The following is a 12,654-nucleotide window of genomic DNA, read 5'->3' on the forward strand; positions in this document are numbered from 1 at the left end:
TCTCTTACTCAGCATGATGCTGTTGAAGAGATAAGTCTTTGTGGAAGAATTAAGCTTTTTTTTTGCTTCAAATGATTTAAGGGCTATATTTTGGTTATTTGGTATTTTTTCCAGTTTTACTGAGATGTAATTGACATACATCACTATATAGTTTTAAGATGTACAGGATAATGGCCTGATTTATATATATTGTAAAGTGATTACTGTAGTAACTTTAGTTAGCACCCATCGTCTCACAAAGATATAATAAAAAGCAATGAAAAAAAATATTTTTCCTTGTAATGAGAACTCTTAGGATTTACTCCAATAACTTTCATATATACCATATAGCAATGTTAACTGTAGTTATCATGTTATACATTTCTGTATTTTTAAAAGAAGTTTATGTTTTATTATTAAAACTGGTAGTTTGGGTATAGTTGTAGATTATGAGATCAGTCACTAAAAGTCAGATTAGGTTAAGTGCTAAATTGGAAAGTCCTGCTTTTCTTTAGTTTTATGATTTATTATTTATATGTATTAAGATTTAGGGAAGATAAGTTATAAGCATTATACAAATTTATGATTATAATTATTATAAATTTTCTCCCTTTTATAGAAAACATAGCTCTGCTGGCAGAAACAGCTTTGAGATTCCTGGAATTAGTACAGTTGAAAAATCTCAATATGGAAAATGACCCAAATAGTGAAGAAATAGATGAAGTTACACACCCCAATGGAAATTATGACACAGGTAGTATGATTTTTCTCTTCTGAATTTTCTGTTAATTTATAACGAATTGCTGTTACTTAGAATGTGAACTTGCAGCAAACTCTCTTTTATAATTCTAATGTAAAGTGAAAGAATACCAGATATATAGAGGAAAGGATTCCTATTGTTTGACTGTTCTCTTCTACTCGTTCTTTTGCATTGTTATCTAGCCAGAAAATGACCAACCTGTCACCACAGATTCTCAGCTCAGTAGTTTTTCAGCCAGAATTGATTTGTGTCAACAGCAAAGCTAGCTGAATTTTACAATAATTATAGGATAAAGGAAAAAGCATTGACAACACCATAGCTAAGGAATCTAAGCCTTTCCTACTTATATGAGTATATTCTGACATATACTCAGTCATAAACTGTATTTATTTCATACTACCTATGATTCTTGTATCAAAACCCATACCTTTTATCATAAAGGAACAATGTAATGGGGAAGTCTGTAAGGTCTGTCCCTGGCTCACGTTTCTCTACATCCATACAGCTTTTTAACAGGCTTTTAGTTAATGTTTATTGTGTTAAATATTTGTAAGTCAAATAATATACTAAAATGTTTTCTAAGATATTTCTAGTTCAGAAAAACTAGAGAAATCTACTTTTCAGATGGGGCAACAGTGGAAACAGTGGCAGACTTTATTTTTTCGGGCTCCAAAATCACTGCAGTTGGTGATTGCAGTCATGAAATTAAAAGACGCTTATTCCTTGGAAGGAAACTTATGACCAACCTAGACAGTATTAAAAAGCAGAGATATTACTTTGTCAATAAAGGTCTGTCTAGTCATTGCTATGGTTTTTCCAGTAGTCATGTATAGATGTGAGAGTTGGACTATAAAGAAAGCTGAGCGCCGAAGAATTGATGCTTTTGAACTGTGGTGTTGGAGAAGACTCTTGAGAGCCCCTTGGACTCCAAGGAGATCCAACCAGTCCATCCTAAAGGAGATCAGTCCTGAGTGTTCATTGGAAGGACTGATGTTGAAGCTGAAATCCAATACCTTGGCCACCTGATACGAAGAGCTGACTCATTGGAAAAGACCCTGATGACGGGAAAGACTGAGAGCAGGAGGAGAAGGGGATGACAGAGGATAAGATGGTTGGATGGCATCACCCACTCGATGGATATGAGTTTGAGTAAACTCCAGGAGTTGGTGATGGACAGGGAGGCCTGGCGTGCTGTGGTCCACAGGGTTGCAAAGAGTTGGACACGACTGAGCGACTGAACTGAAGATGGCTGTAGTGTCTCATTTACTTGTTAAATGGATCATTTTATGCAACAAATATTATTTGGAATTGAAGACACTGGAATAATTTTAAACTTATGAAATAATGTATCAGAAAGGAAATTCTCAGAATTGCTTAGAAAATAATACTGTTGTACATCCTATAAGCATGTAATTGGACTGTTTATTTTTTAAAAAATATTTATTTGGCTGCATTGGGCCTTAGTTGGGGCACTCGGAATTTTCATTGTGTCATTGGGATCTTTCATGCTGGTGCATGGGCACTCTGGTTGTTGAGCATGGGCTTAGTTGCTCCAGGGCATGTAGGATCTTAGTTCCCTGACTAGGGTTCAAACCCACGCCCCCTGCATTGCAAGGTGAATTCTTAACCCCTGGACCACCAGGAGGGAGAAAGCAGTGGCACCCCACTCCAGTACTCTTGCCTGGAGAATCCCAGGGATGGGGGAGCCTGGTAGGCTTCAGTCCATGGGGTCGCTTAGAGTCGGACACGACTGAGCGACTTCACTTTCACGCATTGGAGAAGGAAATGGCAACCCACTCCAGTGTTCTTGCCTGGAGAATCCCAGGGACGGGGGAGCCTGGTGGGCTGCTGTCTATGGGGTCGCACAGAGTCGGACACGACTGAAGCAACTTAGCAGCAGCAGCAGGACCACCAGGAAAAGTCCTTGGACGTTTTAAGTAATGAAGTTAGGCAATAAAACTTTTGGGGAGTTAATCTAAAGTTTTTCTTAACGTGAATATAGAATTGTGTCTTTCAGACCACCTTCTCGCTTGGCAGTGGCTGCACCAGAAGTGGGCTCTGCCTTCATTCATTTAGTCAGTGGATAACTGTTAAATGAGCTTTGCATAAGGCAGTTTGTGTGCTTGCTGTGAACATTTAGGGATATGGTGGTAAGTGAGACAGAAGAGATCCCTGCTCTCTTGAGACTGTTTTAGTAAGGGGAAGACAACCAACTACCTAAATAAATGAATGAAAAAGGTAGGGTGGGTAGGAGATAAGATCAGAGAAGGAGGTGGTGGCCAGATCATGTGAAGTCTTGTCAGGACTTGCAGTATGTTTTCTGGCTTTCTAAACTGTAATTAACCAACACCTGTACCATCAGATTATATCCTGACCAGTCTTAAGTGGTTTCACTTCCTTAGGTCGATCTTACTGGACAGTATCTTTCTCTGGTGCTTCCCCATAGTTTTTTTCTTGGAGCCTCATAAATAGAGCTAGTAAATAGTGAGATAGTAACCATGCTTGTAGCATCTGCTTATTACTATGTTTTTCAATCTATGTTTCATTTTTCCAGCTATCCTTCAAAGCTTTGAGTAGTGGAAAAACTTAGTGATTGTAGGTTTTCTGTGGTGGCTTCTGTAATCATTCTGTTTCCTCCAAGGATTGAGAAAGACTGGGTCTATATGTTTGGAGGAAAGAAAATTGATCACATTTTTATTTTTTCTTTTTTTAGAGCTCCAAGCCTTACATGAAATGGTCCAGCAGAAAGTTGTCACTTTGCTAAGTGACCCTGAAAATATCGTGAAACAAACCTTAATGGAAAATGGGATAACACGGTTGTGTGTATTCTTTGGACGTCAGAAAGCCAATGATGTTTTGTTGTCACACATGATCACTTTCCTGAATGATAAAAATGATTGGCATCTGCGTGGAGCTTTTTTTGATAGTATAGTTGGTATGTTTTTGTTTGTTTTTAAATTTATCTTTAAGATTTGGATTATCTTCTCAAACAGATAACTTCCATGCAGTCTGAAAGGTGATAGTACTACCAGATTTCATTAATAAGGAAATGAATTCCTGGTATTTCTGTCCTTCATGCTTCTGGGTGATGGAAATATCCTAGCCGATCAAGAGATTGATACGTGCATATAAAGGGATACCATGTAGTCGTTAAAAAGTATGTTTTGAAGAAATATTTAATGACCTGGGAAAGTACCATGAAATATTACTAAAGTGACTGAACTCAGTTGAGTATAGGTAATAATAATAACAAATGATATATTAAAAAGGCTGAATATACTAAGTTGTGAATAGTGATTATCTCTGGGGCTGGGATTACAGGTAATTGGATTTTTTTTTTTTTTTCCATATCTGTCAAATTTTCTATAGTAAACATGCGTCACTTTTGCAATCAGAAAATAACAAAGTATAGTTATGATTGAAAATCAGTCTAATTAGGAAGCTTAGAGGCTTTGCTTGTTGTAAAACCAAAAATTTTTGAAGAATTGGTCGACTTTTTTCCCACTATTTTTTCAAAATGTTTGAATTCTTAATTTTCAGATTTATCTAAAGAAGAGAAATAATCTTGTATTTTATCTGCATATGATTCCTGTTGCATTTAGATTCAAAATTAGAAAGAAATCAACTTATTTTGAGTAGATTAAGTCATATTCTACACTAAGATTTACTATTTTTCATTTTGTAGTAGTAACTGATCATTTTCCACCTGATTGTGCTGACCTTTTCAATTTTAGGTTTGTTATTTATGAAATATTATATGCTAAAGCCATATTATTACAATTACCCACTAACTCTTTATTTATCATTTTATACATGATTGTAAAACTTGTCTATTAACTCAAAAAGCTTAAACACTCTTCTGCACACTGGGAAGCTTTGCAGGTATCCAGACTTTCTCATGTAGTAGCAGAAGCTGTGGGATTTATAGATTTTGATTTTCAGTAATCTGGGAAAGTAACTGATAAAAGGTTTGCTGTTTGATGTTTTTCCTGTAAAATAAAAATAGGAAAGAAACTCATTTAGCAATAGTATTCCTATTTCTGCTAATATTACTGTATAATGTTGTAGAAAAAAGGATACTTCCTACTTTTCAGAAGTCTTGAAATTACTGTTCTTGCTTGTTATAACTGGAGATTACTGTACCTCCTCTCTTCAGACCTTTCTAGTTTGTTTTTAACTTTTGCATTAGCTTATTGATTCATCTCAGCCTTCGTCTTGGACTCCATCTAACTCAACTCCTGAACACAGTATGCTTTGCTTCTCACCTCTTTCTGTCTTGCTGTCTCCTTTAAGTAATCTTATTTTTATTTCTTTTCTTTGGAAAAGGTAATTCTTGAAACTTCATCTATTGGTCAATTCATGTAGATGTAAAAAAACCAGATTTGTTGATTTATTTATTTTATTTTTGGGCTTTCTGTTTTTTATATGTTGGACGGTCTTTGTTGCTGCACTCAGGCTTCTCTAGTTGCAGCGAGCGAGGACTGCTCTTGTCGTGGAGCGTGGGCTTCTCATTGCCGTGGCTGCTCTTGTCGTGGAGCATGGGTTTCTCATTGCTGACTGCTCTTGTCGTGGAGCGCAAGCTCCGGGCGCATGGCTTCCGCAGTTGCAGCGCACAGGCTCAGGAGTTGCAACTTCCAGGCGTTAGGGCACGAGCTCAGTAGTGTGGCGCACGGGCTTAGCTGTTGCAGAGCATGCGGAATCTTCCCCTACCAGGGGTGGAACCCATGTCCCTTGTGCTTACTGCAAGGTGGAGTCTTACCCTCTGGACCACCAGGGAAGCCCCCATGTGTATTTTGAAACACGGCCTTTATGTTCTTTTTTCTTTTTTTTTCATTTATTTATATTAGTTGGAGGCTAATTACTTTACAATATTGTCGTGGTTTTTGCCATACACTGATATGAATCAGCCATGGATTTACATGTGTTCCCCATCCTGAACCCCCCTCCCATCTCCCTCCCCATCCCACCTCTCTGGGTCATTGTAGTTATGGGTCATCTTTTTTTACTTTTAAAGTAATTTTCATTTATTTTTTGTGTATAAAAGTTAATACATGCTTGCTATAGAAAAATTGGACTTCCCATGTGGTACTAGTTGCAAGGAAGCTGCCTGCCAATGCAGGAGACATAAGAGATATGGGTTTGATCCCTCAGTCACGATCCTGGAGGAGGGCCTGGCAACCCACTCCAGTATTCATGCCTGGAGAATCCCCATGGACAGAAGAGCCTGGCGGGCTACAGTCCACAGGGTTGCAAAGAGTCCGACACAACTTAGCATAGATGTAGAAAAATTGGAAGATCTAAAAGCCTTAAAACAACTCCCCTCCAGTTCTCCAGCCCATGTACAGCCTCCGTTAAGGTTTTGTTTTTTCCTTTCCTCTGGGTCATCCTTGCCTCCTCTTTCCACCCATCATCCCATTCTGCCATATATGCTGTGAGGCATATGTTATGTACTGGCTAAGAGTGGCACTGTTTTTTTATTTTTTTAATTGAAGGGTAATTGCTTTACAGAATTTTGTTGTTTTCTGCTGAACATCAACATGAATCAGCCATAGGTATACATATGTCCCCTCCCTTTTGAACCTCCCTCCCGTCTCCCTCCTCACCCACCCCTCTAGGTTGACGCAGAGCCCCTGTTTGAGTCCCCTGCATCATACAGCGAATTCCCACTGGCTGTCTATTTACATGTGATAATGAAAGTTTCCATGTTACTCTCCATACATCTCACTCTCTCCCCCCACTCCCCTACCCCATGTCTACAAGTCTGTTTTCTATGTCTGTTTCTCCATTGCTGCCCTACAAACAAATTGATTGGTACTGTCTTTCTATATTCCATATATATGCGTTAGTAAATTATATTTATCTTTCTCTTCTTGACTTACTTCACTCTGTATAATAGGCTCTAGTTTCATCCACCTCATTAGAACTGACTCAATAGCATTCCTTTTTATGGCTTAGTAATATTCCATTACCACCCCCACCCCCCACCCCCCGCCCGCCACAGCTGCTTTATCCATTCACCTGTTGATGGACATCTAGGTTGCTTCCATGTTCTAGCTATTGTAAGTAGTGCTGCAATGAACACTGGGGTACATGTGTCTTTTTTCAATTTTGTTTTCCTCAGGGTATATGCCTAGGAGTGAGATTGCATCATATGGCGGAGCCTGGTGGGCTGCCATCTATGGGGTCGCATAGAGTCGGACACGACTGAAGTGACTTAGCAGCAGCTTAGCAGCATGGTGGTTTTATTTCTAGTTTTTCTAAGAAATCTCCACACCGTCTTCCATAGTGGCTATATCCTTTTACATTCCCACCAACAGTGCAAGAGCGTTCCCTTTTCTCCACACCCTGTGCAGCATTTATTGTTTGTAGACTTCTTAATGTTGGCCATTCTGACCAGTGTGAGGTGATATCTCATTGTAGTTTTGATTTGAATTTCTCTAGTAATCACTTAGTCGTGTCTGACTCTTTGTGACCCCGTGGACTGTAGCCCACCAGGCCCCTCAGTCTGTGGAATTCTCTAGGCAAGAATACTGGAGTAGGTTGCCATTCCCTCCTCCAGGAGGTTTTCCAGTCTAGGGATCAAACCTGGATCTCCCGCCTTGCAGGCAGATTCCTTACCATCTGAGCTACCAGGGGAAATAATAAGTGATGTTGAGCGTCTGTTCATGTGTTGGCTGGCCATCTGTATGTCTTCTTTGGAGAAATCTCTGTTTAGATCTTTTCCCACTTTTTGACTGGGTTGTTTGTTTTTCTGGTTTTGCTTGTATGAGCTGCTTATATGTTTTGGAAATTAATTCTTTGTCAGTTGTTTCATTTGCTATTATTTTCTCCCACTCTGAGCATTGTCTTTTCACCTTGCTTATAGCTTCCTTTGTTGTGCAAAAGCTCTTAAGTTTATTTAGGTCCCACTTGTTTATTTTTGTTTTTGTTTCCATTACTCTAGGAGGTGGGTCATAGAAGGATCTTGCTTTGAGTTGGTTGCTCTTGAACACTTGCATCGAGTTTGTAAGAGCAGCCACTCTTGACACCAGATTGCTAGGTTCAAGTCCTGGCTTTGTCACCTACTGGTTGTGGTTCTAGGGGAAATCATTTAATCTTCTGTGTGCCTTTGTTTCCCTGCCTGTAAAATGAGGATAATAATATTAGCTAACCCACTAGTTGTTTTGAAGATAAAATTAACAGTGTAATAATGCCTAGCCCCTAAGTGCTCTGTATGTATTATATTATTTTTCAGTCTTGTTATTTTTTACACCTTTATCTAGTAACATGTATATTCTGAACATTTTCTTATGTTATTAAAAATTCTTTGAAACCATAATTTAACAAGTAGAAATATTTTATTATAGTTTTACCAAAATTTAATGAACTGTTCTTTTGAATATTTAAATTATTTTTACTTTGGTCAACATATATGATACACATCTGTTCAGTTTAGTTGCTCAGTTGTGTCTGACTCTGCAACCCCATGGACTGCAGCATGCCAGGGCTCCCTGTCCATCATCAACTCCCAGAATTTACCCAAATTCATGTCCATTGAGTCGGTGATGCCATCCAACCATCTCATCCTCTGTTGTCCGCTTCTCCTACTGCCTTCAATTATACACATAACCATTTAATATTTTCTGATTATTTTCTCAGGTTGGGAGTCAGAAATTTTAATTACTGAGTTAAATAATATGAGTATATTTTTAGAACTTGGCACATTTTGTAAGCTTTTCAAAGAGCTAATATCATTGTCTACTCTGGTGGGCATTGTTCAATAGTACTGCACAGCCTTCCAGTATGGAATAGGCTTCAGTCAGTCTTTGTTGGTAGCTTAAAGTGATGACTTGTTTTGATGTATATTTATTTGCTTATCATTGAAGGTGCAAAAAATTCCTCATGTTGATTACTCGTTCATATTTCTTTGAAATAAAATAAAATAAAAATTCTGTGAATTTTTAATTTATTATTTTGGCTCCCATTTTTGGATGGTGTTATGCTTTTCTTATAATTTTTTTGAGCCTTTTATATATACATTAAAAACAACATTTTATCACTTCTATGGCAAATAACCTTTTCTCAGATAACTTGACTATTATTTTTTATGTCATTTAAAATAATTTTAGTGTTGTCAACTTATTTGATCTTTTCCTTCTTGATTTTTTTTTTTTTTTTTTTTTTACTTTTGCACTTAAATCTTTTTCCATTCCAGAATTAGGTTAATTATACATTGGGTGCATGCCTTTTTTTTGTATTAAAGCTTTATTTTTTTAATAGAAGTAAGAATCTGGCTTGCAATGCAGGAGACCTGGATTCGATCTCTGGGTTGGGAAGATCCCCTGGAGGAGGGCATAGCGACCCACTCTAGTATTCTTACCTGGAGAATCCCATGGACAGAGGAGCCTGGCGGGCTACAGTCCATGGGGTTGCTGAGAGTTGGACATGACTGAGTGACTAAGCACAGCATAGCATGAACTGCTTAATTAGTCTTTATTTGGGGCTGTGGTATGAGGTGAAATCTCAGTTTTTCTCAGGAATGTAACCAATTTTCCCAACACTATTTACTAAACATTTCATTTATTTTCCATTTATTTGTGAAGCTTCTGTTATCATCAATTGCATGCATATATCTTTTAGGGTCACTTTTCTAGGTATCCTATTCCATTGATTTTTTTAAAATTCACTTCTCAATATTATACTCTTTATAGTTATATTTTAATTATTATATATTTATAAGCAACTTTAGTATCTGGTAGAATAAGCTCCCCAAATGTCAGTCTTCTTTTCCAAAATATTTTGAGCTATTTTAGTTTGTTACACGTTTTAGTTTGTAAAGTTTCTAAATATAATTCACTGGAATTTTAGACAGTGTTTTTTCTTTTACTACTGAAAACAATTCTAAAATTCTTTGTCCGTTATAAGGGAAATATATTTTTGCAAATTACTCAAAATATAAGAAGTAATGTATGAAAGGCAGTAGTTGCACTTTCCAGAGGCGCTTACTCTGGTGTGTGGTTCTGGTTTGATATCTTCAGGTGACTATTGCTATCTTATATAGTATTTTCATATTATTCTTTTTAGGAGTATCAACTTTATACTTTATCTCTCAACTTTTTTCTATGCCAGATGAAGAGTTAACTCACTCATATCATAATCTGGTCCTTCTTGTCTTCTCTGTTTTGAGTTGTTGATCAGTATGTTCACGTGGTTGTTTTTGGTTTGTTGTTTTTATAACTTTAAATAATTCAGTTCTTTCTTAATTGGTCTTCTGATTTGGACTGCAAAGAATTTTGTGTTTCCCTTCTTCCCTTCCTTCATTCCTTTTTTATCATTTTCTTTCTTTCTGCTTCTTCTGTTTGTTGATACTTCAACCAACAATTGCATTTTTATAGTTGATAATATTTAAATTCTGTAATCATAATGAAGTCTCTTCTGCTTGTATAGACTGATTCTGAAAATTCAAAATAATTTACATGAGTGTTTAAATTTTATTGACTTTAGAACCAAGTAGTGGACTGTATTTATAATTGCTTACCACAGTTCTTTTTTTTTTTTTTTTCCATTTATTTTTATTAGTTGGAGGCTAATTACTTTACAGTATTGTAGTGGTTTTTGCCATACATTGACATGAATCAGCCATGGATTTACATGTGTTTCACATCCCGATCCCCCCTCCCGCCCCCCATTCCATCCCTCTGGGTCTTCCCAGTGCACCAGCCCTGAGCACTTGTCTCATGCATCCAGCCTGGGCTGGTGATCTGTTTCACCCTTGATAGTATACTTGTTTCAGTGCTATTCTCTCAGATCATCCCACCCTCGCCTTCTCCCACAGAGTCCAAAAGTCTGTTCTATACATCTGTGTCTCTTTTTTCTGTTTTGCATATAGGGTTATCATTACCATCTTTTAAAATTCCATATATATGTGTTAGTATACTGTATTGGTGTTTATCTTTCTGGCTTATTTCAGTCTGTATAATGGGCTCCAGTTTCATCCATCTCATTAGAGCTGATTCAAATGAATTCTTTTTAATGGCTGAGTAATATTCCATGGTGTATATGTACCACAGCTTCCTCATCCATTTGTCTACTGATGGGCATCTAGGTTGCTTTCATGTCCTGGCTATTATAAACAGTGCTGCGATGAACATTGGGGTGCACATGTCTCTTTCAGATCTGGTTTCCTCGGTGTGTATGCCCAGGAGTGGGATTGCTGGGTCATATGGCAGTTCTGTTTCCAGTTTTTTAAGGAATCTCCACACTGTTCTCCATAGTGGCTGTACTAGTTCACATTCCCACAACAGTGTAAGAGGGTTCCCTTTTCTCCACACCCTCTCCAGCATTTATTGCTTGTAGGCTTTTGGATAGTAGCCATTCTGACTGGTGTGTAATGGTACCTCATTGTGGTTTTGATTTGCGTTTCTCTGATAATGAGTGATGTTGAGCATCTTTTCATGTGTTTGTTAGCCATCGGGATGTCTTATTTGGAGAAATGTCTGTTTAGTTCTTTGGCCCACTTTTTGATTGGGTCATTTATTTTTCTGGAATTGAGCTGCAGGAGTTGCTTGTATATTTTTGATATTAATCCTTTGTTGCTTCATTTGCTATTATTTTCTCCCATTCTGAGGGCTGTCTTTTCACCTTGCTTATAGTTTCCTTTGTTGTGCAAAAGCTTTTAAGTTTCATTAGGTCCCATTTGTTTATTTTTGCTTTAATTTCCAATATTCTGGGAGGTGGGTCATAGAGGATCCTGCTGTGATTTATGTCAGAGAGTGTTTTGCCTGTGTTCTCCTCTAGGAGTTTTATAGTTTCTGGTCTTACATTTAGATCTTTAATCCATTTTGAGTTTATTTTTGTGTGTGGTGTTAGAAAGTGTTCCGGTTTCATTCTTTTACAAGTGGTTGACCAGTTTTCCCAGCACCACTTGTTAAAGAGGTTGTCTTTTTTCCATTGTATATTCTTGCCTCCTTTGTCGAGGATAAGGTGTCCATAGGTATGTGGATTTATCTCTGGGCTTTCTATTTTGTTCCATCGATCTATATTTCTGTCTTTGTGCCAGTACCATACTGTCTTGATGACTGTGGCTTTGTAGTAGAGCCTGAAATCAGGCAGGTTGATTCTTCCAGTTCCATTCTTCTTTCTCAAGATCGCTTTGGCTATTTGAGGTTTTTTGTATTTCCATACAAATTGTGAAATTATTTGTTCTAGTTCTGTATACACCACATTAACAAATTGAAAGATAAAGTCCATATGATTATCTCAATAGATGCAGAAAAAGCCTTTGACAAAATTCAGCATGCATTTATGATAAAAACTTTCCAGAAAGCAGGCATAGAAGGAACATACCTCAACATAATAAAAGCTATATACGACAAACCCATAGCAAACATTATCCTCAATGGTGAAAAATTGAAAGCATTTCCCCTAAAATCAGGAACAAGACAAGGGTGCCCACTCTCACCACTACTATTCAACATAGTTTTGGAAGTGTTGACCACAGCAATCAGAGCAGTAAAAGAAATAAAAGGAATCCAGATAGGAAAAGAAGAAGTGAAACTCTCACTGTTTGCAGATGGCATGATCCTCTACATAGAAAACCCTAAAGACTCTACCAGAAAATTACTAGAGCTAATCAATGAATATAGTAAAGTTGCAGGATATAAAATTAACACAGAAATCCCTTGCATTCCTATACCCAAACAATGAGAAAGCAGAAAGAGAAATTAAAGAAACGTACCATTCACCATTGCAACAAAAAGAATAAAATACTTAGGAGTATATCTACCTAAAGAAACAAAAGACCTATACATAGAAAACTATAAAACACTGATGAAAGAAATCAAAGAAGACACAAATAGATGGAGAAATATACCCTGTTCATGGATCAGAAGAATCAATATTGTGAAAATGAGTATACTACCCAAAACAATCTATAG

At 37.2% G+C, this 12,654-nt stretch overlaps 1 protein-coding gene across 4 annotated transcripts in view; it reads left to right on the top strand.

Annotated features, from left to right (window-relative positions):
- PIK3R4 (phosphoinositide-3-kinase regulatory subunit 4) overlaps nucleotides 1-12,654 on the top strand; it is an 85,061-nt gene that overhangs the window by 16,865 nt on the left and 55,542 nt on the right. For all 4 annotated transcript variants that reach the window (XM_043474746.1, XM_043474745.1, XM_043474749.1 and 1 more), the window contains exons 5-6: nucleotides 599-733; nucleotides 3,453-3,674. In XM_043474746.1, coding sequence (XP_043330681.1) covers nucleotides 599-733; nucleotides 3,453-3,674 — 357 coding nt within the window. The remainder of the gene's footprint in view (nucleotides 1-598; nucleotides 734-3,452; nucleotides 3,675-12,654) is intronic.

This window comes from Cervus canadensis, chromosome 7 (genome assembly GCF_019320065.1).
Source record: "Cervus canadensis isolate Bull #8, Minnesota chromosome 7, ASM1932006v1, whole genome shotgun sequence".
NCBI lineage: Eukaryota > Metazoa > Chordata > Mammalia > Artiodactyla > Cervidae > Cervus > Cervus canadensis.